Here is a 26,387-nt window from a genome sequence, read left to right on the forward strand (position 1 = left end):
TATTAAAAAAAGAATTTCCGAGGCAGAGAACACATCTACCATGTGTCAACTCTCTGTAAGTGCGAAGACCAAGAATGACTTTTGGGGAATAAGGTGAAAGATGATGTAAGATATGGGGCCTGGGAGGTAGGGCCTGTGGGTTGTATTCCTTGGACTTTGACTAGATCCCCATACCTCAGTCTCCCCACCAGTAAATTGGAGATTGTTATTATTCCCTATGTTAAGAAAGCATTGTCATTAGTGTTTACAAAACACTTTAAGTTCCTTAGAAGAAAACATTAAGGTGGTAAAAATTATTACTATCTATTATAATAGTAACAGGAAAGTAACTGTTATAGGAGTTGAATAAAAGCCAGCAACTTTGGAATATGTCACCCCAGAAGTAGCCCCAGGCACAGGCTTGCATTTCCTTCCTTTCCACATCAGCAGACACAGCCTGGAGTTGAGTGCTGTGAAGCTGACTGACAGCCTGCTGTCCCCTCCTCCAGGCAAAGAAAGTTACTCATTACTATTTGTTGTGCTTTATCAAAGGGGGAAATCATGTTCGATTTGTGCTCTCTGCTACGGTGCCCAAAGTGATGAAAGAAAAACAGTCAGACCCTGAGTCACTGGGAAAGCTGCTAATGTAATGTCCTTCCTCTCAGTTGGAGAGAAAAGCCAACACCTCTCTGGTCCATAGGGTCCTTTTTCCTTTACCCTTTCCCCTGCTGGTATCAGACCAAAGATTTGCTGTGGCTGAGTCTTTGTTTGCCACCAAAGCAATGCTCATAGGAGTCCCCACTGAGCTGGGTGAGTCCCTGTGGCCAGCCGAGAGGTTGGCCCATCCAGCTGCAGTGGGCAGTTCATGGTGTGCAGATGCGTGGGAGTTACGGAGGTATGTTCAGGTGGGAGCATGTGTGTCTTCAGAGCAGCGGCGTAGGTACAGTGAGGATGTCGTGTGTGCGATCCTGTCTGTCTGTCTTGAAAGGATGTCGGGGAGGGAGGGTTTGCGCCTACCTGTGAACCTGTTGCCAAGGGCTTCTGCTGGTGCCTCTGAGCGTGTCTGCATGTGCGGTACCTCTGTGTTCATCAGCTGTGTCTGGGAGTGCATGAGGATGACTGAGCAAAACCCTCTGGACTGGTATCCATCCCGCCTGTTCTACTCAGTGACCATAGTTGCGTGTCTGAGCGTGCCTGTGAACACTGCAGGAGGTACAGAGGAGGAGGAGGAGGCACCCGTGACAGGTACACAATGTGATACAGCAGATGTGACAAGCCAGGGGGCTGTGCATGGATATGAGATGAGAACTATCAGGGATAGGGAATTGGTGACTTGCAGGCTTTTGTGAAATAATGGAATATTTCCCTGCGTAAGTTGCCCTCCTGTTGTAGCAGTACATGTTTTTCTAAGAGTGAGACTTGTGACTGGTCTGAGGGTTGATGGAAATGGTGGGGTTTTTAACGGGAGAGGTGACAGGAGGAGAAAACAGGAATGTACAATGTTGTGTGCCATGGTGGCATCTGGGAGACATAGGACCTGGGTGCTTCAGGAAGTAGCACCCCTATGAAGAAGGCTAGAGAAACTCAAAACCCATCTTGCTGTATTCATTCCCCTAGAAATTGTTGGTCAGGTCTGTTGTGCTCAGGCCTGCTGGGTAGTGGTTTGCTGTTTGTCTCTCAGATATTCAGGAGAGCCGAGTACTTTATATCTTGCACTTCTGAAAAGTTTTCCAAATTCTGGTAGGAAGTCAGCAGAGGGGTGCAGCTTGGTTGATTCCTGAGTACTGGTGCAGTAAGGCCAGAAAGATACTTCACAAAAGTTTTTATATAATAAAAAGATTCAGGTCCCTAGAATACTTGGAGACCTGTGCAGTGATTTCTCCTTTAGTCTTTTTTATTTCTGAAGTAAAGCAGCTCAGGCTTAAACCAGGCGCATGGGGCCTTTCCTTACAGTCATCTTGCTTTTGGTGTCGAGAGGCTTCATATGATTTGTCATGGGCTCCTGCTCCCATTCTTTGGAATATCTGACAGCTTATACTCAAGTCTCCCTCTCACCTTCTCCTGCACTTCTCCCTTTTAACCCACCCCCTGCCTTTCTTCCTTTTCTCCCTTGCTTTCCTCTCCCTCGTCTCCAGCCACACTAAACCTCACAAGTTCATTTTCACCCTCAATCAATGTGTCTGAAGGCAGAGAACCAGTGGCTTAAATCCTTCAGTCCTTATTCAGGCAGAACTGCCCCAGGGCATTTCACCTGCGCAAGGACTGGAGCGGGCGGCCCCTGCGACACAGTCCTATACACACACCCCCCCGCAATGGGAGCAAGGATTGGTGGAAGGACGACATACATCTAGCCTGCACCTCAGTTGGGACTGGCATTCATCTCTGTCGCTGCGTCTGTCTGTCTGTCTTTCTGTCTCTGCCTGTCTGGTTCTCTCCGCTTCCATGCCCTTTGCTGCTCCGATTTTGGCCATCAGCTGCCACTGGACACAAATCTTTGCAATTCCTAGAACTTGCAAATTCATTTACCCAAACCTTCCAGAAGAGGCAGAAAACATCTCCCTCCCTCTCTCCCTTCTCTCTCTCTCTCTTTCTCAAATGCCGTCCGGGTAGCAGAGGCCTCCAAATTACGTAGCAAAGGGCTGGAGAAGCACAGTGGCTTCTTTTGACATCTCGTATTGTCATACCCTTACTGCTGCCATCCTAGAAGTTGTATGTAGTCCTGAGCTATCCCTGTGTGCGTGTATATGTATGTTTATATGACTTGTTTTCTTTTTGGAAAAACTACTGATAAAATTGATGTGGGGGTGGATTTACTTTGCTTTTTTCAATATCTGGTGGCGTTTTTATCGCTAGAATAATCCACCACGGTGGCCCCAGCTTCTGTATGTAGGAAGCCACGTTGAAGCATGGTTGTGAGCTGTAGCAGTGGCAAATGCCAGTAAACAAGTGCTTTATTTTGCCTTCGGTGAACATCAGGAGAGCTGCCTTCAACTTTTCCCCAAATTAGACTTAGATCGATTTGAATTTGATTACCTCCCATGCTTAATCAACAATTCTAGCGCACGTTTTTCACCGTGTTGGTGAGAAAGGAGTATGGTAAGACTATCTGACCACAACCATGTTTGAACAGGGTTATTTTGTTTTTATTTATGTATATTTTTGTCATGAAGATGGGGCCTCTTTTTTTTCTCTTTTGGCTTAAAAATGTTGGTATTCTGAGTGCATTTCCAGAGCTTGTAATATGATTTGCCCATTCAAAGAGGTGATTTTGGTAACTGCACAACTTTTTCTGTAAGGAAGTCTATATGAAATATGGGCAAACAGAAAAAAATGTATGTATTTTTTGCAGAAAAGAGGATAGTAAATGCAAATGACTTTTCTCAGTTTACCTGAGTAGAGCTGTTACTGATGACTAGCAATATTAGCACCATAAGAAGAAAACATGTAGTTTCCATGGGGAAAACCACTTTGAAATACTCTCCATAGTACCCATTTTTGAGGAAATACCTCGATATTGTGATTTCCACAAAACTACTTGTTATACTTGGCTTCTGATATTATTCCGGGTGCATGGAATAATCAGAACATATTTTAATGCAAGGGAGATTTAAGAGCAGCATAAAAATAAATTTGCCATACTGGATAAATATAACCACACACATGCTAGTTAATTAAAATATGAGAAACTGAAGATGAAGAATCCAGGAGAACAAATTCTCAAAAGCTAATTGTAGAAGCAGTAAAAAGAAACTTACATAGCCCTATAGATGTAAAACTTGATGCACAAACCTGCCTGGAGTCCTTCTGAGTGAAAATGTTTAGAGCCCTCTTTAAAACGGTGGGGCACAGGGTGTCATTGACTGCACTGAAGAGTGGATTGTGCTTTTAATTACTGCAGGCTTTTACACACCCAAAACCTCGTTGGGTTTTAAGGCTTTTAGGGAAGGAGTCCTGATTTCTTATTCGACTATAAATTATTGTTACAGTAGCAATAATAGCTAATAGTAGAAATACAAACTACCACAGGCCTTGTCTTGTGTTGGTTCGATGGTAAAACAAGTGTGTGGCAAGTTCATTTCAGTACAAAGATCTCTTTAAAAAGCTAGGTCCAGATTTTCTGACCAGTATTTAACTGTTCATGCCATTTTTCTATCACATCACTTTAAAAAAATGCTACAATATTCTGGCATCAACACTTGTGATATAATACAGTTATATTTCATTCTCTTTTTAATGCCAATATGTTTTTCCACAAAGCTAGTTAAAATGCTCAAAAGAAAAAATAATAAAAAACATTAGAACTACCCCAAGCTGGTTATATTTTCCATTGGCTTACTAGCCAGGATAAATCATTCCTTTTGCCTAGCAAAAGTTTCTTTTAACTTTCCCTGAACTCTAGTAGAAGATTGTATGTTTATATGAGTCCATAGAAAATCTCTGATTCCTTAGATCGTAACTTAATATATTAATTAACAATAGCTCCCCAAGCACTGTAAGTTAGATGGTCAAAAAGGTGCTCAGGTGAGTTCAAATCCAGCTAGTTCTCTCCTCTAAGGCAATTCCTTGAAGCAGTGAAAGATGTTTTCTGACATTTAATTCTCCTTTTTCTAAGACCTACTTTGTTTAGAACGCCCAAGGAATTTTCCAGCGTCGCTATTCTCCACATACAGATTGCAGTAATAAAGGGTGCACAATCCCCTGTATTTCACACACTCAGTTTTGCTGTAAAAGCTTCTGTTCTCCATTCAAATTACAAGAGCTTTTAACATCGGTCATCCAAGACCTCATTGTGTGCACCCTCTTACTATCATGCATATTTAGAGATCTGCTAACTGGTTCCAGATTGCACTGCCAGTTGCAATGAAGGTGACGGAAGAAGGGAAAACACACACAAGTAGTTTACTTGTTTTCCTCTTTAACTTTCTCTTCTCCCCCATCTTCTTATCCCCAGCCACTTTCTCCAAACTTTGCTGAAATCTTGGGTAGCAGAGATCATGTTTCCCATTCCCAGGAGCACTAGGAGTAGTTTTCAGCAAGGCAGTAATTAGTTCCCCTCTACCTACTGCATCAGTGATTTTTCCTGTCTGTCTTCAGCCAAGACACCATCAGTCCAGGGGAAAGGCTGTTCCTCGTTGTGAAGGTTTTTGTGCCAGGCACTCGGCAGCAGTTCAGCATGGTGACGGGTACCATTTTGCAAACCCAAATGCAGAGACCAACAGGAATTTTTGAGGTTCCCATTAAATAAAGACCTGATTGTGGTCTTTTTGCTGGTAGGCAAGAGAATGTGGCCTCCCAGCCAGATTTGTAGTCAAAGGTAAACACATATAAACTAATTTTACCCTTTCTAATATAGTCAATATAGCACCCTCATTTAACTCCTGCCCTGCTCCCTCTACCCTCATATGAACCAGCCAAGTGAACATAAAGGTTTTCTTTTATTTCTTACTAGACAATTGTTTTAAAAATGGCTGTGCTCTTACCTTCCCTCACCGGTCTGTTCTTTGTGGAGACTGTCTGGCACAACATGCCAACAAAATGACTTCTGATTCATATATCTTCCCAGACATCTGCTAAATGGGACCCATTCCCAGTTGCATCCAGATGACCTAGCTGTGGATTGCTGCTTATGGTCAGCTGATTGATAGCCAAAAATGTGGCTCTGGCTCTAATTGCTAGTAAAATTGACAATGTTGCAGAGTAATGGGACATCCCAGCTAGTCACATCCCAGTCGTTCTCTCAAAATCCACTTTTAAACTCAGAGATACAAGTCAGCAGTACTGTCTGCTGAGCCTTGTCTGAGTGACTGGGAGAAAGTCTGCTTCACCCAAGCCAGATCAAGTGACATGTATTCCTAAGCTGAACCGACATGAAGGCAAAGATGCCTCAGCAGTAAAGAAACGCTTGTTAATAGAAAGGCACTAAAACAAACTGATATTTAGAGCTAGGGATTTTGAGGCTCAACTGTTTGCCCAGACTTGAACACACAGTAAGCATTACCTATCATCCAAACTATCCCTACTATTTTTTTAACCAAAGAATTCATCAAATCAATAATCATTTATTCTTGGAAAGAGGTGTAGAACAAAAATCTGTTGCTTGGTAGCTTTGTAACAGCTATCTGCAGTCTCCATATGACCACCTCTAACGTGCTCTGATAATGCCTGTGATGAGCATTTCCAATCCCAGAATGGCTCTCAGGCTTTATTGTATCCCATATTAACATACAGAAATCCAGTATGACTCTGTAGGCTGTTTTCTTCTAGGAAACGTTCTGCATCAACATTAAATAACTTTCTAATTTAAAAGGCAATGAAAAGACACAGCCTGGGAATTAAATACTAACTGCTACAAATCTCAGATTAAATTGGTCCATAACACACTCTCTCTTTGGGCTGCTGGTATCTCTGGCTATCCTCCCTTGAGCAGAGGTTCATTACCCAAAAGTAACAGAGACTGCCTGTTCACCTGTATCTACTGTCTCTTGCAATCCAGAGTCCTGTTGCATTTGAACAAAGGCGGATTGGGTTTTCTCCTGTTTTCAATGGCATATGCAGTTTCTTTCAGCACCTTCATCAAAGCATAAGATGGCTTATTCATCTTCACCCTGTCCCAGAGCCATTGGGCTTGCCAAAGGAAGGATCCTGGCAACACTGCATGCAGAGTCTTTGAGCCGGTAGACTGCCTGCCTTCCTCCCTGGAAAAACCTGCTCATGATCTAGGCACCACCTGGCTCCATTAGTCCCCAGAAGAGTTATCATACTGAGGAGTGGGTATTTTGCTGCAGACCACAGGCCTACTTCTGACCTTAACACCACCAGCGTAATTCCCCATCAGTTATACAGGAGTTGCAAAGATGCTACTGAAGCTTCCGTCTGGATTCATGCGCTCCTGCCAAGCACATCACGGTAAACCCTTCATACTGAGCTCCCAGCAAACCTCTTCACAGATGGAGCCCTACAAAGTCGAAAGGTCTCCAGCCTCCTTTCTGCCCTAGGCAGGTGAGGCTGCCCAGAGAAACCCCAGTAACACACAGAGGGCACCAAGTTTCAATCTGTTCTTCATTTTCCCTTCTTCCTTATCCTTTTCCCACGCCATGGAATCCTATCAGCTAATTAATAAGTAATTAACAAATAGCTATAGAAATGCTCAAACGCTCAGTGCACTGAAGACAAGCACAGCCATGACAGAAGAAGGACATGCTTCTGGGATTTTGCTTAGTTCCTCAAATCATCAGTCCCCAGGGAAGATGAAGCCAGTAGATGTTACTCACCCTCTCAGTACTGATGGAGCATTGCAAGGTGTTGGAGACAAAGAAAGCTCCTGCCTACCTATGGTTCAGGAAATTCATCTTAGAGAACTCTGCTGCCATTATCCTTTCCAAAACAGGCTGTGGGATGTACAAGAAATGGAAAAATCTATACCTTATACAGCACACAACAGCATGTCTTTAAAGTAACCAAGACTGGTATGAATGCTTTGAACAGTCTCTTCTTTTTCATTCCAAGATCAAAATCAGTGGCATGGTCTTTGTACACAACCTTAGCGGCCAAGCCATGTCGGAGACCATCTCTCTACCTGCAGCCCTCCAGAGCAGCTGTGCTTTCACAACGCTGCTACAGATAAGGTCAAGATGATGGATTTATTTGGATGTTTGGGATGGGAGAACCTGGATATGAAAAGAACTGTCATTCAGAATGAGTCAAAACCAGATACAGGCTGCGCTCCTTTTGGAAAACCAGCCCCACAGATTTCCCTCCCTTCATCCCTCCCAGACAACGAAAAAAAAAGAAAGGAGAATAATGACCAAAATCAGAGAGAAGATAAATCTTCCTAAAGAGGTGGAGGCAAAAGGAGACTGCCCTTTTCAGTACAGTGATAAATAAACTGCTGGGTTTGGTGTTTAAAAGCCATATTAACTTTGCCATAGGAAAGGCAGTGAGGCATATTGGACTACTTAGGAACAGCAATGAGGAAACCATCGGCATGGATGGTGATAGAGCTGAGGAAAGCTGGAGACCCGGGAACTCCAAATTTTCACACTTGCTTGCTCTCCATTTTGCTCTGTGGTCTGGTCTGTTCCCAGGGTCATCCCCCTCAGTCTGGGCTGGGCTGGGACAGTCCGATTACCTCTTTTGGGAGCCCTTGCCCCGTGGATCAAGAATTGGTCAAGTGAAAAGGCAAGTTGAATGAAAAAAGTCCTCTCTGTCACACATGGCTTCTGGCAGAGGTGTTCAAACCAGCAAAACCTCTCCTCAGCTGATATTCAAGCCGCAAAATCCTTAAAGTCACTCCACCTGTAAGACAAAAGTAGAAGGTCCTGCACACAAGTAGCCTTTCAACATTCATTTTCATGGCTCCGTTTACCTTCAGAGCCTTCCTATCCAGATGTTCTAGGGCTTTTTTTGGCTACCTGTCCCACAAAACACAAATAATAAAACACAGGTAAGCTGCACCTGCCTTTCTGAGTCAGACCAGTACTTGTACCTGAAGATGAGCACTACATCTCTGATAGTGTTTAATATCTGCTTGTTTCTCAGGAGCCCCCAGGCTTGATTACCATAAGGCTTGAACTCATCATTTACTCAGAGCTAATGAGAAGGATTATTAAAACATCCTGAAAATTAAGAATAATTTGCATAGACGTACTTTACCAATTGTTCTGCTTTTCTGAAAGTCATGGAAAAAAATAGAGCTTTCAGCTGTGTAAAAAGTGACTCTTTCATTAACTGTACAGTAATTGTCAATCTAGGGTAATCTGCATAACCAAATTAAAGCAATTGACTTTCCTTATATTTACCTTAAGCACTTGGAACCATAAGATTACTGTCTGACAATTTCATGGATCTATATATGAAATTAATTAATAAGCTATTCAAATTTGTATGATTTGCATATTTGAAGCTAATTAGAAAAGCAAGCTCTAGAATTTCAAAATCTTAGAATACATAGGAAATGAAGGAAAAAAACTGATAGCTGCAGGACTCATTTGCTTTAAAAGTTACCTTGAACTTATTAACTGTATTCAAAATAGGCTTTTGTTGCATACGGATATGCTAATATTTCTCCCGAGAACTGAGATCACATGGAATCTATGTGAAGTACAAATGCATATATATTGCATTTGTATGAGCTGGCACTTTATGTCTGTTGACCCACATGAGTTAGTGCAGGTAGAAATGTAACGGCAAACTTCATTGCAGGTGTCACATTTTTCCTAATTCCCTTTATTGCACCAAATAAAAATTTTAATTCCCTAGTGCAAGAGATTTCAGTCTCTTCTGCAGAGCTGTCTGAGGATTAGCATGTTACATTGCACTGGAACAACTCAGGGCTTTTTCCAGGGAAATCAGCATGGTGTTCACCATTTGCCCCATTTGAATCATACACCTTTAGTCCCTCTTTTCCTGTAAGATGGCACCCTTTTCTAATAGGCACTAAAACCAAACCTCAATTTATTAAAATTATCCCAAAAAACTTTGGTGCTTCACCCAGGTTAGAGTTACAGGAAGGCTTGACTTTTTGTTTCGCAAAAGCTCCTTGTAATTGTAACTTTTTTTTCAGTTTAAAGCAGAATAAAAATTTAAAAATGCAAAATTTTCAGTAAAAGATCATTTTTCACAGAAATAATTGAGGAAAATCAAAACATTTGCTTAACTAAAGTAAAAACAGTTTAGTCTAGAATTGCTTTTTTTTCATAGTTATATAACATTTCTAATTGAAATGAAAGCTCAAATTGAAATGTGTGAGGAGAAAATGTGAGATTTCAATCTTAAATTTCTTAAATGCTTTTTTCAAAATTGACATGTTTCTACAGAACATTTCACTTTCAGCATCAGCATTCTGCTAGTGGAAAATATTTTTGTAGAAAAAAAATAATTCTGGCTAGTTTTATTCAAAATATTCTCAGAAATTCTCAAAGAATTGCACACTTAATGGAAGAATGCAGAGTTTGAGTAGCTTGCTTGGCTTTCTTTTTTTTTTTTTTTCCTGCTAATAATTTGATTTCACCGTAAGGTTGTGGGAATTGAGAATAATGCCATCTGCAATCCAGTAGTATTCCCTGTCAGAGAAATACCAGATACATTTCTGCCTGGTCTTACAATAACTTCACAGACTTTGGTGGCAGGTGGATTATCTCTAGAGTTCTTGTGATTAAAACCACACACAGCAGTGGCAGACAGATGACCCTGGAGGGGGTTGTGGTAACTCCCCAGTGTAATGGCAGGCTATCACCTGCCAGCAGCCAGGTTGATTTGAAACCCTGACTTTTTCCAGCTCTCCACAAAGACTTGTGTTACTCAGCCAGCCTCCTGAGGTCACTTCAGACTTTTGACACTACAAACACCAGAAAAAGTCTAGTGGCTTTTCTTTTATCATGTCTCCATGGCACTGATAAATTCTAAATCTCTTTTTTTCCTATGCCCCGGTAAAAACTTGTTCTTCTTGAAGCTCATGTCCTTGCAGATCCCATCTCAGCTTGTGTGTGACCCACATGTGTGAAAGAAAAATCTCCAGAAGAGTAGTGCTGTTGGCTTGCAGTTGCCCTACTTGTGCCCTTTACGTCCAGTCAAGATGGAAGTGGCCAAGCAGCTGAAACAGCCCTTCAGTTCTTTCTCACTCCCTGTAGCAACAAAATCAAATCACTGTTGCTTGTCAGGTATCCCTTAATGAAATTCCCCTCAAAATCTTATCTATGTTTGTACAATGAGTTCATTTCCCCAGAATGTCTTTTTCTGCCCTTCATTTTGTGTCCAAGAAGGTCACAGATGCAGTATGGCTAAAGTAAGCAGGACTCTTTGAGGATCTCTAGATACAAAGAACTTGAGCTAGAAAAGACCAATTTCCTAGAACTGCAAAGGAGCTACACAGCACTGCAGCCTCCTCAGGTGAACTCTACAGTGCGGATTCTCAGAGGCATCCTTCCTGCAATGAGTAGAAAAAAGCAAAAAGTGAACATCTATCACCTCCTTCCTCGTGGGAGAAGGCTAACAGACCAATAGACAAGTTTCCAACAGATACGGCATCTTCATGGGTAACTTTTCATTCTCCAAACGTCAACAGCAATTGAGGGAACATCTTAGCAGACATCCATCACCAACAACCAACTGCAAGTGGTCTCCTTAGAGCTTCATCCACAAGCCATATTTTCCTCAGTGGAGAAATGCCATTATAGATTGTTTGTCACAAAAGGCAACGTAAGCATCTGACCATTTGTTTTCTTGAGAAATATGAATATAGTCTGCCATATCATGGTGCCAAAGTCTCAAACACAGATTTCCTCTCATCTCTTCAAACCTAGGGCTACCAGCCAAAATTAGAAGGCTGCCATGGTACCACTGCATTGACTGAAACAACTCTGACTAACAAAGCAACAATAACACTGTGCATTTGGCTGCTTAAATGTTCCCCAGATCAAGCCAGGCCAAAGTTCTCCATAAGATAAAGGCTGGATTCTGTCTTGCAAAAAGAGATTCCTCCCTACGAATGGAAAAAGTCTTGTTAGAAAGTAAAAAGACTATCAGCAAGGAAGTTTTACTCCTCAAAAATCAGGAAAAAATCAGTTTGGACTTCCTAGCAAAGACTGGATCCTCTGAACGAGCTGAACTCATCACCTTCAGTGTGTCCTGTGGTGTAAAAAAGTTACTACCATCAACAGTGCTGGTAATGGGAATGCCAGCCTGCCTGTCCTATCATCTCAGTGGCAGTCAGGCTTCTACACTACTGAAACATACTAACCCAGAAGTCAAGGAGCCTCCTTGGATATGTTGATTAAATATATGCTGTACAAACCTAATGGAGCTCCTCTTCAGGCATTTCTAGGTGCTGCTTCTCTGGATAGCCATTATAGTTGTCAGCAAATGAGCCAAAAACCCCAGGGAACTCAAACCTCTCAACATGGTCCTCCATCTCCAGTGTTCCACAGGGATGAGGTGGGATTGATATCTCTTCTCAGGATTTTTCTTCTGAAACTTTCATTTGAATCTATTTATTAACACACCTTATTATTTTCTTCCAAATCTTTGTCTATTCAGAAGATATTCTAAACCATGGGTATTTCAAGGGGCTTTGATACTACCATGACGGTACAAAGTCTTTAGTTGTTTTGCTCATATTTTTGCTCCTGTCTTTACAGCTCTGAAGAGCCAAGTCATCCCTTCTCAGAAGTTCAGAATGGATTACATTACAGCATAAACATTGTATGACGTTGACTATTACGTATTGCCCTTTAAACATTGAAACTGGTTCTCCTGGAGTGCAAATTTTATCCTCTCCTAGCTTCCAAAGCATTCATGCTACGAACAGGATTTGGAAACCCATAAACACAACCTATTAAAAACTATTTCCTTGACTTGATGGCAGGATCAGACACTAAGTTTGATATGTGAGTCAGTACGGAGGTTCAGGAGACACTGATGCTCCCTGTACCCATTTGGAGGTAATATGTTCTTTGCAAATAGCCACCAGTAAGCCTCACTCCCACCTGCCAGGTGGAGCACGATTAGCAGGAACCTGTGTTCTATCAGTTACCTTATTCACTGCTGTGGTCTCTGAGATTTTAAGTATCTCTCCGTTGAATAAACCTGTCTTCTTTCCCAGAGACCTTCTTACCTGGGATCCTGAATTCATGATGGGCATAAGCTGTGCCTTTCACTTTTGTGCCTGTAGGGGCTTTAAGGACAGGGGCTTTAAGGGCTGCACACAGTTTAGCAGCAGCTCAAGCAATGTGTCTGTTTAAAATGTTGGTGCTCTGGTACACATTGAACATAGTTAAAATGAGATATATGCAGGCAATAATATTCTGAGGAGCTTTTCAGACATGCTTCAGAGATCCCTCAGTCTTTATCCTACTTTGGAATTTTTACTTTGGCTTCTAGAACCTGCTTTTCTGTTTCTTGACCTCTTCTGCTCCTTAGCATCTCTATTACCTTTTTTAATATGGTGACATCAAGAGAAAAAAAAAAAAAAGAAATGGCCCAAGCAGTTTCATTGCGCTCATACCCATTGAGTGTCTTTACACTCCTGCCTCAGATATTTTCTCTTCCCACTCTTAGCCTGAGGTTCCCTTCTACATCGCTCTTATGCCCTGGGGCTTGTTTGTGATTTATACTTCAGGTCCCTTTTCTCTACAATGGAAATTGCACAGAGCATCATGTCTTGACTGGTCTTGCTGTTATTGTTGTTGCCCTTTCTCATTCAGTTATGTGCATGCTACTTGTGCCCCAAATGACAAAAGCAGGGTAGAATACTTGGAAGTTCCTTTGCAGGTTAGACCACATGCAGGGGAAGAGATGACTGCCAAAGTACAGCCAAAGCTGCCCTCTGTTAAGTGGTGTAGCTTCTCCAAAAGCTCCTTCAATGACATTAAACAGATGAGGATTTGCTTTTGTACATTGTTCTGAGATTTGTAGAAATCCTGTTCACTTCAGGCGGGCATTAGACACCGGCTTTAATTCCAAGTACCTACACCATGCCTCCATCCCTGTCAACTGATGTGACTACTACATTCTCAGGTGCCGGGTGCCTGTCCTTGTCCTAAAATTGGCATACCCACATCACTTGCAAAGTTGACGATTCTCAGAAAATCTAGCAATAGGTGTCTCGGTTTTATAGTTAGGAATGGCCGCACTTGAAAGTCCCAGTAATGGGTTCTCAGATATCTGTGCTCAGGTCCACACGGTGACTTTTTGGCACAGGTGGAAAACGGTAGGATTTGGCTCCTCTCTGAAACATTTGTGGATATCAGAAAATGTTTTCAGCAACCTGCAGCTGGGGGTTGATTTCCCCCTCATATACTCATGCACAAAATACTGTATGCGCAAGCATATCGGTAACCTCAGCCCACAGTGCTACAGTTTGTACAAATATCACCTGCCAGCGTCAACGGAAACTTTCCCATGCTGCTTCTGAGCCTTTACTGTAGGTAGTGATATAATTTGCTACATGTTTCACCCCATCTTAAAACACAGGCCAGTTAGCTCAGGAAATAAGAGAGGAGGAAGTCAACCTCTACTTCACTTTCTTAGCAGTGCCAAAGGTACTCAGAACCTTTGGTTTCTAGTTTTTCAATGTGATGCCAACTCCTGTGAGTTGAGTATCTCGTATCAACAGTGCCTTATATAGTCATATCCCTTTATACAGATTTTTTTACTCTGTTACATTGCTATTTCTTTCTCATGAAATACTAACAATATCAAAAAATTACAATTAAGGTATAATATTCCACAGTAACTTACAGGGCTTCTTCAGCCAGTCAGTCACAGATGCACCAACACTGTCAGCAGGAAGGATGGAGAATCCTGAAAGGTGCTGAAAATTTTTGGGCTTCCTTCCGTTAGTTTGAAGGAGCTTTGTACCTTCTACCAGGAATGCAGCAACTAGCAGAATAAGGGTCCTTCTGTTGTTAGAAAAGATGATTTGCCAAACGAGAAAGAGGAAGGGGGATGGGACAGAGAACCTCTTTGCTGGAAAGGAGATGTTTGCCCAGCAACACAAAATCAAAATCTATGCCTGGTCTGTAAGAAATGTCTCTATGGGCACCGCTCCCTTATTTGGTATTCAAGCCAACTTTTGCCTGTATGTGATCTGAAAATAAAACACAAGAGCAAACATGTGAAAGAGGAGGATAAAAGCAATGAAAGCTGACACTACCAAACCAATGAGTTAACACAAAAGACTATTATACGATTAGGTGTACCTTGGGGTTTTAATTGTTCTCATTTGCCCGTATCACCAAATAGGCTGTGCATCCAAACTACAGTTTTTATTTAGGTAATACAATGCCAGTTTGGTTACTGCAGTGTCCTTGGAGAGCAGAAGCACGCTGCAGGAGTCCTCCATGGCACCAGAGGTGAATTCTGCCATTGGCAGAAGAAGAAATACATCACTTTCAGCTTTGCTGATGTAGTCACAGGAAGTAATGATAGACAGGTTTGGCATATGGGGCATATGGTAGAGGTTAGGTCTGAAGGATTATGTTACTATTCAACTGAAGGACTCCCAATAAAGCTGATTTTATTTAATTTTCAATTCTGCTTCTTACACCTAAGGGTATTTGCAGCCTTGGGCATTTTTTAGAATTGCTCTCAGTATTGGAAATGGCCCCAGAAGTTAATCAAGGAATGTCAGGCAGCAATTAGACTCTTCCAGGCATGACCAAGGCTCGGCTCAGCTCAGCTTGGCCTCCAGGGACGCATCCACTGGGTCTCTAGAGCTTTGCTGTGAGGTGGGTGAAGGTACAGCAAGTTAACCAGCTTTACCACCCACTTTCCACAACTGGCAGCAGGTATTGTAGGGTTGCCAAGATTAGACTGTCCCAACCCATTGTCTTAGTAACAACAATGTTATCACCCAGAACTATGTGTAAGGGAATGGGGATATATAAATAGAAAGTGTTGCTTTAGCACTGGGGTATTATGGGTTTACAAATCAGACTGATGCACTAGAAGCTGGCTGGTCCCTGTGCAGACATGGCCTGGATCTGGGTTGGGGAGCGAAATCAGTCCCTGTATTGAACTTGACAGTAGTGATATACAAGAAACGTTTTAACAGTATCGGTACCTCCACTGCCTGGATGCCAGGATACTGGGTGCAATTCACAGGTGGTGGTAGTGGATACAGCTTACATCAAATTCAATGGGAGTTGTACCTACTTCTGCCATGGCCAGCTTTGATTCTGGGCATCCTAGGGAATAAGCCCAGCCTCTTGTGCATTTCTTCCAAACTCCTTTTTGCCCTCTTCTGCCATTTTTTTGCTCCTGTGTTAGCCAAGACCTAGTTTACGAGGGCTCTTGATTGGAGACTTATTACAGCTTATTTCTGTCTGCCTTTCTTTAAAGCCAGCTGAACATACCCAATGCTCTTCCTCTATGGTAAGACCGAAAATACAGACCACCCTCCCAGCTTCTGTGACACTCTTTCTAACACACTCCTTTATTCTCTGCCCTGTGATCACGAGTTCTCTCTCCAAGCCCAGCCTAGTTATTTGTGCATGAAGCTGCCATGTTGTGTATTGGTGTGAGTCTGGTGTTCACATGAGCTGTGAATATGCTGCACATGTGTATTTCTTGTGCATCCTGAGCTTTCCTTTGGTCAAGTTAACTGTCGTTCTGCCTTCTAATGACTCACCAAGAGAGAACTAGACCTGGTAAGATTTCTTGTTAGCAACAATGTCATTATCAATGTGACGCTGAATGAGTTTGCAATGTGACTTCATGTCCAAGCCTCCAGACTAGAAAGGATCGGGGCTCTGAAGTTCCTCTTCAATGAGGTGATTCACTGTAACATTTGAGTTCGTCCTTTGCACAAAAAAGAGTAAATCGTGCAATGGCGCACACAAACTCTGCTGCCTTGGTGTACAAGGCAGTTCTGACACCACCCCAACAGAGTTGCAGTAACTCCAGTCTCTTGATTGCCACTTTGCAGAACCTCCCTCCTCCAGCAAGGATATGCCTTCAAAAAGCTGGATGAAAGCCAGGAGAAAGCAAGCAAGGCTACTCAAGCATGGGCTAATCTGTAGCCATCTAGTCTTAAAATGATCATAATCTCCCGAGGCATCACTGAGTGTTTTTGGCTAAATGGTTTGATGCCAGTAAGTTGCAGATTTGCGTCAGGGAGGAATTTGTTCTATTTTATCCGCTGCTTAGACTTTGCCTACTCCAGGACCCTAGGAGGACAGGGATAATATTCTGCCTCCTCTCAGCAAGAAAAGATGAAGGAATGCTAAAACCTCTGTCCACATCCATGTCCCAAAGGGCCAAGCTGACAAGAGCAGCAGCAGGTAGAACAAGAAAACTCTTTTTTTTTTTGGTCACAGCCACAGCAGTACTGCTGTCCACACAACTTTTAAATTTGGACCTCAACTCTCTTTTAGCTAGAGTTTAGCTTCTTAGAAAAAGTGGAAGGGAGGCCATACGACTTCTGTAGAATAGGGAGAGGTGTGTGACCTTATAGTTAGCCCTCTGGGACTGTAGTGCTAGGAGTATTGAATGCCATGATTTTTGATTTCTCGGAGGCCACATTCCCTCCTTCACCTCAGAGCAATTCCCTGTGATTCACTGAAGCCCCCAGCCTGTTGTCCAAGTCAGAAAACGAGAATGATGTGAGATGTAGGGAGCACTCAGGCTTTTCCTTGACATAGTTTGTTCTTCTAATCTTTTTCACCTGGTTACTGCATGGGCAGCAAGCGTCAGCCTTTGCTGCAGACTGGAGGAAGCTACCCAAAATATCCACCAGTGATTCACCACAGATAGACAGACAAACTGAGGCTGGGGTGCAATCCCGAAATATTGCACATAGCGCTGTGCTTTCTGTGCCAGCGAGGTTCACACACCCCAGCAAGCAGCTATGGCCCCTGTGTGCCCCACGGCTGCACAGCAGAAGCTGGGGCATGGACCCAGCCGGGGGCCGACAGAGCCGAGCGCCAGCCTGCTCATCCTGGGTTGGAAACAGGAGCACGCACAGCGCACAGGTACACGTCCTCATCTGGACATTTAATCCCAGAAATGTACATCCAGGCGGTTCCCGTGCCTTGGGCTTTATCAGGAGCAGAGAGGCAAGCAGCTGCTGGTTTTGCTGCCCGGCGACAGGAAATCCAAAGGGTCTGTTCTCTCTTGGTTTACACAGTGGTGAGTAGTTAACAGCGGGGGTGATCTGCACTGTTTCTTCCTCCTAAATGTTGCTCTTTTGGTAGTGTTCAGACTCAAACTGCAGTCTTTGCAGCCTGGGTGGGGATAGAGGGGGAGTTTCTGTGCACTTCTTTGCTCCACGGCCGGTCAAGTGGCAGGGTGACAGTGTTATCTCCCCCTGTGACGGGAGGTCACATTCCCACAGTGCTGCTAGTGGAAGCCACCAGCTCTGCAGGCTTCGCACAGTATTTTAGGGGGTTAACGAACTGGGAAAACACGGCATTTTCTGTGTCCTCGCCTCCCCTCAAGCTAGGCAGCGGGTCCTCCGCCGAGGCCCAGGTGAGCCTGCCGCCACAGCAGCGCTCAGGCGGACGTGGCCTTCACACGTGTGAAGGCTGAGGAACGTCAGAGCTGGTTACAGGCCCAGGGGAAAATGCTTAGGGACAAAGCAGATGCTGTGAGAAAAAAACAGGCCAGAAGAAAGACTATTTTAAAATACTGCCATGAACAGTAGCAGTGAAGCCAAAATAAAATGTTTAAAAAAAAAAACAAAAAAAAAAAACAAAAAAAAAGTCAGTGCGCAGACTGTGGGAAATACAAAGGGGTCATGAGAAATGCAAAAGGCCCGAACGCAGAGCAGCGGGAGCGAGCGACCACGGCCCAGCCCCCAGAAGCATGGCCACAGCAGCACAGGGACAGCGAGGCTGCCAGCGGTGCCAGTGATGCCAGCAGCTGGGCAGGGGACAGCGCCCGCCGTGCCCCCACGGGGTTTCGCACCCCGGAGCAGACCCGGGACCTGCTACTGCTTCCCAGCAGAGCAAGCAGCACATGGCTGATGCCTGACACCAGAACTGCTGGCTGAGGTGCTTGCTGGGGTAAAACATCCCAGACAGGTCAAACGAGAAAGTATCTTTCTCCTCCAGTACAACATCAAAGGAGAATTGCATCTTTCCAATGTGAGGAGGAGATGTCACGGAGGGGTTTATAGCATAACATATTCCTAATCCCCAAAAGTCCAGGAAACCTGAGGGGGGAGGCTGATGGCCTCGAGAGCCCCCGTAGAGTAGCCTCACCACCATGGGAGAGAGGGCAGGCTTGACCTGGGGCGCTGGGGCAGTGCAAGCCCAGGGAGCGGTACCAGGACAAGGAACAGTGCAGTGAGCTCTCGGCGTAGCGTCCTCTGTGGCCCAGGGCTCCTGTTCCTCCCGTGCTGTTGTAACTCCTGCCTCTGTGCCAATGGCTTCCAGAACGCAGAGGAAAACTCTCGCATCTCAATCACCTTCTTCCGACTCTTCCGCGTGATGCGTCTTGTGAAGCTCCTGAGCCGAGGGGAGGGCATCCGGACGCTCCTTTGGACCTTCATCAAGTCCTTCCAGGTATTCCTTCACTTATCTCTAAGTAAGACCTAACACTTTTTTTTTGCCCTTGGTGGCCCCTTGGGGAGGGGTTTCACCCGAGTGCCTGAGCACAGGCTGCTGGTCAGAGCTGTGCGCACCAGTGAGACATGCACGAATGAGACTCAAGTAAATGGGGCTCACAAGGGAAGACTGCCTGGGTATGAGTTTCATCTTTAAAGCATGAGTAATTGCTTGAAACCCTCACGAGCAGCCTAGATAGTTCAACTCAATTACTACCTGTCTGTAACCCTTCAATCTCCTCTTTTTTTTTTCTATTTTAGCTGTATTTTATATAGCTTTAAGAGAAATACACAGCTATGGGGAAGGCCTGGGTCTCAATTAAGTTTCCCTTAAGCCTTGTTTTGAGGGTTTCCAGTGAGTATTAGAGGTGTGTGGCCCCCATGCTTTCATCCAGGAAGAATTTCACCTTTTTGACCTCACACCTTTGGCCCTGGAAACGATGCCAAGTTATTAAATTGTTGCTGCTTTTGCCCTGGAGGCAGGTTGCATTTCAGTGGTAGGTAAAATACCAGATTAGATAGGGGAAGGTGAAGAAGACCAGACTGGGTAAGAATCATCACCTCTGGGGGAAAACAAACACCAGAAGATAGCTGTTTGCTAGAAAAACTGCTTCCAAACCAGCCCCTAACCTAGCCATGTATAGAAAAACGGTAGTTAGAGATGAAGCATAGCATATTCCTGCATTTTACAAGTACTTGACCTGGATTTACTGGGCCAGAACAACCTGGATGTTAGCTGGGGCAGGTCCGGAGGAAGTGTCAGGGAAAGACAGCACAGGAATACAAATGGTGGTCTAAACATGCGAAAAGATGCAGGACACACCACTGGACAAAAGCATGAAAGAGTAACTTGTGCAACACACAAGTCTTGAAACAGCAACCACATATCCCTCAGACTGAGACTTTAAATGGTCGATAGCATTTGTATTGGCTCAAATGGGAAAGGAGCTGATCCACACTTTAAAACTTAAATCTCACCAACTACAACACAAGCTGGGACCAAAGCCTACAGTGCTGTGGATCACCACGATTTCTGTCTCTGTCAGCAGAAATAGCACATGTGTACACCAGGGATCAATCTAGACCTCTTTCAGTGCAGCTCTCAGGTGGTCTCGGTAGCCAGACCACCAGGCTCATGCAAAGGACTCTCATTTTGCACACTCCGTGACTGCCAGAGGATCTAACATTGCATAGCAGTTTTCTGACACATCCGTACCACAAGCGACTTTTTCCATTGCTTACACGGTTGCTAACTTCCAGGTTGTTATTTGAGCGGGTCCAGTGGGAATCATTTTGTCTGCATGCATAGGAATGAGATTCCCTTGGCACAGCTCAGCCATCCCTGATGCAGGGGACAGAGTCACACTTTCCAGTTCCTGCTTCTCCTCCCCTTGCCCCTGTGCCCCTGTAGCCTCTTTAGCAATAGCTCACTCTTATCCCGAGCTCAGCTTGTCACAGCTCTTGTCTGGAGAGGATGAGATGGATGGGAAAGGGAGTGCCTGGTACTTCCCTCCAGTGACCTTCAGACCTCTTTGATTGGAGAGTTACTTTTAGGCAGGGTTGTAGGATGATGGGAGAAAGTATCAAGGGAGGTATCTTCCACAGCAGGGGGGGGGGAAAAAGCATTGCAAGCAAGTGCCTTTTCCCTTGAAAGCCTTTAGCCATTTATAACATGGTATTCTCTGCTCAGAGCTCCTCCTCTTGCAACTACTGAGAGGCTCCTTTGGTAGTTAAGAATAGTCACTGTGCAGAGCTCTTAACTCCGCCACTCCCACTGTCAAAATCTGGGGTCCCTGCAGACTTTGTCTGGCACGGGCTCTTCTCCGTGTCCTCACATGCTTCGAGGAAGTGTCTCTGCTCACACAGGGCAGCCTAATAAGCAACGAGCTCGTGCTGGAGTTCAGAGCTCATCATAACTACCATGTGCCCTGCGCATGGCGCACAGTGCTTACATGCAAGGTGGGGCACCGGTCGGAGGAGCGTGTGGTGGGAAAGTGCTCAGCGGGGTTTCCGCCTGCAGAGATAGCAACAGAGCCCAGGCTGGCGCGTGGGAGGAGTAGGAAGTGAGAGGGGTGCTGAGGGCAAGGCAAGGCCGTGGGAATCACAAGGACAAAGTGGTAAAGCCAGGGAAGGATGGAGATGGAGGAGGATAGAGCCAGAAGAGTGGAATATGGGAGGTGGGGAGATGAAGGAGCCGTGGGGAATAAGGGGCAGAGATGAGTAGGAAAGTGCATCAGCAGAGAGGAGAGGGCTGAGCGGATGAACATGGAAAGAAAGAGGAGGGCCAGACGGCCAGGAGAGAAGATACTTTTCCCATCCCCATTTGAAAGATAGAAGAACTGGTAAGGTTATGCACCTCAGGTCCTGTCTGGATACCATCCCAGGAGCTATTCTTAGGTCTTGTGTGTATCAAGTCCCAATTAGATCATCACAAAATGTTTGGAGCCCAATCCTGAGCTGGTGTATCTCCACTGACATTGTGGGGTAACCATACAGATTTGTCTGACCCCATAAACACAGAGGAATCTGCCCCTGAGCCTCAAGATGATGATTACATACACTGTTTAAAGATTTGAATTTTTGCCATTTTAATATTCAGATCTCTTTGAGATGATTTCTGCAGATCTTAGTCAAATCTCCGTAGTGCTCAGTGAAAGTTTTTCCTCAATTCTTCCTGTAGGATTTAGCCCTGTTGAATTTAGGCATACACTTAAAATGTGTAAATAATCATATATTAAAAAAAATAATAATGTTGTAGGCTTTTTGTACTCTGTGAAATGGGGTGTTCAAAATCCAGATCAGGGACTGTACTCACGTTTTCAGGATGAATGTGTCTGCCCATTGCCTCTGAAGTAAGGTCTAGAAATCTCTGGTCTGAGCTCTATATATTTCAAAAGCAACAGAGTAGAAAATTCCTCCTCAAAAGCCTGAGCCTGTGAGGTCCCGAGCTGCGGCCTTGATTCCTGCCAGTGGCAGAGGAAAGCGACAGCACTCAACACTTTCCTGATTGCACTGGCCTCCTCCTCAGGAGGCAGCTCTGCATATCAGGGCTCTGCATTTCCTTTTCAGCAGCTGATCACAGACACGTGGTGCATTGCAGACACCATCACAGACACCTAACACAACACGGAACAAAGCTGCTTTAGGTACTTAGGATGGTACCAGCCATTGCAGCAGAAGCCTTGAATTTGGATCTCGGCAGCTGTTGCGTTTTTGATTTCACCAGACTGGATCCAGAAAAAATCACATTGCCATTAGTGCCAGAATAATACTGGTTATGAGAGTTTTCTCCTCTTGGTAAGCAGCTGTAGACACTGGTTTTGCCCTCACTTTCCTCCCTCCATCAAGGGCAGGACTGACTTGAAGGCAGCAGAGCTACACCATCACGAGTGGGAGCAGAGTCAGAGCCTGCCTGAGCTGGGTGGCAGCAGGGTGGTGGCGGGGAGGACAAGCAAATGTGGGCCTGTAGAGGCATCTAGTGGCCACCTGGTCAAATTACAGACTCCACGTTTGGGGCCAGCCTCCGCCCAGTTCCCCAAAGCCAGGAGCATGAACCCGGCTCCAGTGTGCCGGGCTCGATGGCGACACAGTGCTCTTTTTTTTTCATTTCTAGGCTCTCCCCTATGTGGCTCTTTTAATAGTGATGTTGTTCTTCATCTACGCCGTGATCGGGATGCAGGTAAGTGATGCTAAAGAGCTCAACTGTGTCTGTCTTCTCCTGTTAGAGTTTTGGGAACTGACTTATAAAGTAACTAGATCAATGTGTGGTTGTAGGCACTTACAAGAATGTTTTTTGGCCCAGTAAGGTAAGACGGCAGCTAACCTTGTTTGGAGAACATTGTCTGCCTATTCACTTCCAACAGGAGCACAATGCACTCCAGAAAAAAACAAAACTCGACCCATTTAATGGCAGAATGCAATATGCAAACAGTAAAAGGGCCATGCCTGCCCTCCACAGTCTCAAAGGAATACCCAGTGGTGGTGGCAAAGGAAATTTACCGCCTCGCTCGTTGGTTCAAAATAGTTGTTTCCGTGGGCTTATGGCTGTTCTGCATTGAACGAACCCTATTTTTCTCTCGCAACACTTTCACACTGGCGTAACTTCCACTGAATTGTAAAGAGCAGCTTTTGATTTACACCCGTGAAGTTAAGTATGGGATCAGACCCAACGTACCAATGCTCTGTGTCTGTGTCAGTTCTTCAGGAAGCTGCATCAATACAATATCCTATTCAGTTTGCAAAATGAACTTGGAACTGGCCTGAGCATTCATCTGTGCAAGGAACTGATGTTGTATACAGACCATTGAAGAAAGCATGTGATACAGGCACAGTCTGTGACAGTCCCAGCCTCATTTGCTGTGCTGCTTTTCAAACTAAGCTTCACTTTCCACTTTGGTGTTATTCAGAGATCTCAGACAAGTCAGCCGTCTGGGACCAGAGACCAAAGTATAGAAAGGCATGGCATAATTGCTTCCAGAGGTCCTCAAACATGACCGGCTTCTTGGTTTCACAATGCCGACAGAATTTGTAACAAAATTAATCTGACCTCTGTGACCTTGTTTTAATTTGTTTCCTGTTATTATAATCACATCTTTTCACAGAGTCCACCTACCCTTCCCCAGTTTGAAAAATAAAACTAATCTTTTCTTGAATTATCATAGGTTATCTCAATTCCCCCCAGTAATTACAGCTGTCAGTCTACTAGGCTCATACTGTAAACTTGCCAGTTTTGCCTTTAATACCTAACTAGCTTAAATGACCAGGATCTTACAGGATTACCTGTGCTATACAGAAAATCACTTGAGACTATTACACTAGTGTTACGTAGCTACACAAAGCATTAAAAATGTCTTCCAAGCACCCACGCAGATGGGGTCTACCATGATCAGGGCACTGCCAGGCCTAGATATTTTATTCTGTAATTCTATTCCCTTTTCTGTCAGCTAGATCTAAGTTGGCTATTTAATCCTTGGCTTACGTTCAAGCCTCTGTTTTAATCATCTCAGCAGCCTGAAGATCATAGGTCTGTCTTTCACATTGATCTAGATTACAAGACTGCTTCCTGCCCTCCTGTCTTCCAATAAGAAAACCAACTTTTCTCATCTTCCCTCTTTGCTTAGAGCCCACAGACCTGTTATCATCACTTTTTGTCCAGTTGGCATCTCAGACATTTTGTGTGCTGCTCTCTTGAACTTGCTGACACATAGAATTCCCTCACACATGGGAACACATAGGAAGGAAAATCCTTCCTCACTCCATTAAGCAGCTACCTTGACAGAGTAGATGTACCAGATCTGATGAAAATATAAGAATTTCCCACATAAAGGAGACCTACCACTTTATCTCGGCTACTGCTCTGACTTGGAGCGTAACAACATTCAAGCCTCACTACCTAATGTGCCCAAGTGGAAAAATCCAAATTGATGCTGATGGATGAAGCCAATCATATCATGGCCCAGGAGGCACAGACTGGAAAGGCCATGCGAGAGGAACCTCTTCCTGCAGCTCCTCCTCGGTGCCTAATGCAAAGCACCCGTAGCAGCTCTGCGGGTGCATTGCGTGTGAGGGAAGCCACAGGGTCGAAAGGAAGATCAGACTTCCAGCATGGGAAGTTCCCTTGCCTACGCTTGCCTGAAATGAAAACTATGGGCTGCCTCAGTTCAAACTGCTCCTGAGCATTTAATCTGTCCTCCTGCTCCTCCTCAGTGCAGCTGGGGCTGTCACTGCTACCCGCGGCGTGGGGGCGGTTGGGGCTGGGGAAGGCCCACACATCCATGAGGAACCCCTGCAGAAAGCCTGCCATGTACAGACCCTCCCTCCCGTCTGGCATGGCCTCCCCACCATTGTCCCTGCGCTTCTCTCCACATTGTTGTATCTTTTGGGGTGTTAATTATCGGTGACATTTGCTTGAAAAGAAGCTTCATGTTCTCTCAGAGCTGCTCTGTTCCTGCTGCTCGTTTTGGCTACGAGATTACAGCTCTCAGTCCTTGAGATCTCTGTCACGTTGCTATCGATGGGGAATAAATAGTCCTGACTGACTATGCTGTGCAGAGACCTTTCTGCCAGGCAAGGTTTGTTAAGCTCTCAGTCCCGGCGCCCAAAAGTACCAAAGCTATATAAGACTTTTTCAAAGAAGCCTGAAACTCTCCTGCACTCACATCCGAGGGCAGGCCCCTAAAAAGGTTTGCTGATGGTTGCAGGCTTTGTGCTGTGGCTGGATGAACTAGTTGGTGCAGCAACAGTTGGTTGGGCATGGAGGGAAGCTGTAAGCCATCTTTGTCTGGGAAAACCTAGTCATCATCTTCACACTACTGCGTTCTGGGGGGGGCTGAAAACACCTGCTGGTGACAAGTGTGGCTACTAGAAGGGCAAGCATTTGGACAATCTCCAGATCCAAGGCAACGTACTTTACATTGTTTTGGGAAGATCCAAGGCACCCCACAGAGCTCGAAGCTCAAGGCTTTGCAGCTGCTGGTCTTTTGCTATCATTTCCTCCTGGTGAAGACAGATAAGCAATGAAGGAAGGAGCATTTTATTCTGTGTTATTGATTTCTTTCAGCTGGACCCCCTTCCCATATGAGTGCTTGTTAAAATACGGCCCCATATCATGTATTCACAGTGTACAAAATAAGGAAGGATGTCTTGTTTTAACAAAAGATGCCTCTTGGTACAAAATAACTGCTTTTCTGGTGATAAAGCACAAGCAAGGGAAGCAACAGCAAATATGAAAGACCTGTGGAAAAAAAATTTTAAGAGAAGAGCAGATTCTGTTAAATATCAGAGTCAGGGCGAGGCCAAGAGCTACAGGTGACAAGAGGTTTGGGGATTTTGCAGGGCTAACCTGAAAAGACCTCTGCTCTCTGCCAGGTGTTTGGTAAAATTGCGCTGAACGATACCACAGAAATCAACCGCAACAACAACTTCCAGACCTTCCCCCAGGCAGTGCTGCTGCTTTTCAGGTGGGTGTCTGACAGCTCTGGATTGTGTCAGTCTGGGAGCACGATTCCTCTGCTCTTGGGCACAGCTTATCTCCTTCTACCGTGTCATGCTCATGAGGTGAGTAGAAACATGTTGTCCCTTAGCGGGGGAGCCTAGGAGCTATGTCAGATGAAAACGACCAGTCCATTTAAGCCTTGCACCCTGCCAGCTGACACCGGCCAACACTCAGTGCTGGGGAGGGAGGCAAGTCCTCCTACTCAGAAGGAAGGTAGCCAGTTTTCAGGGCTTTCAAGCATTGATATGCATCACAAGCTCCTCCTTTCGTTCCAATCGAGCCAGTATGACTTCCAGCTTATTTTAGCAGGGAAAGGGACATGGACTCCCACTTGTGCTTTGGCATGCCATGCCCAGCTCAGCTTAGCACATC

General features: G+C 44.7%; 1 protein-coding gene across 1 annotated transcript in view; it reads left to right on the top strand.

Moving 5' to 3' along the window:
• CACNA1C (calcium voltage-gated channel subunit alpha1 C) overlaps positions 1-26,387 on the top strand; it is a 208,888-nt gene that overhangs the window by 157,650 nt on the left and 24,851 nt on the right. Inside the window, exons 29-32 of the mRNA XM_075168159.1 lie at positions 15,817-15,849; positions 18,852-18,980; positions 22,635-22,700; positions 25,889-25,980. Of these exons, the coding sequence (XP_075024260.1) occupies positions 15,817-15,849; positions 18,852-18,980; positions 22,635-22,700; positions 25,889-25,980 (320 nt within the window). The remainder of the gene's footprint in view (positions 1-15,816; positions 15,850-18,851; positions 18,981-22,634; positions 22,701-25,888; positions 25,981-26,387) is intronic.

Source organism: Calonectris borealis, chromosome 1, assembly GCF_964195595.1.
Source record: "Calonectris borealis chromosome 1, bCalBor7.hap1.2, whole genome shotgun sequence".
NCBI lineage: Eukaryota > Metazoa > Chordata > Aves > Procellariiformes > Procellariidae > Calonectris > Calonectris borealis.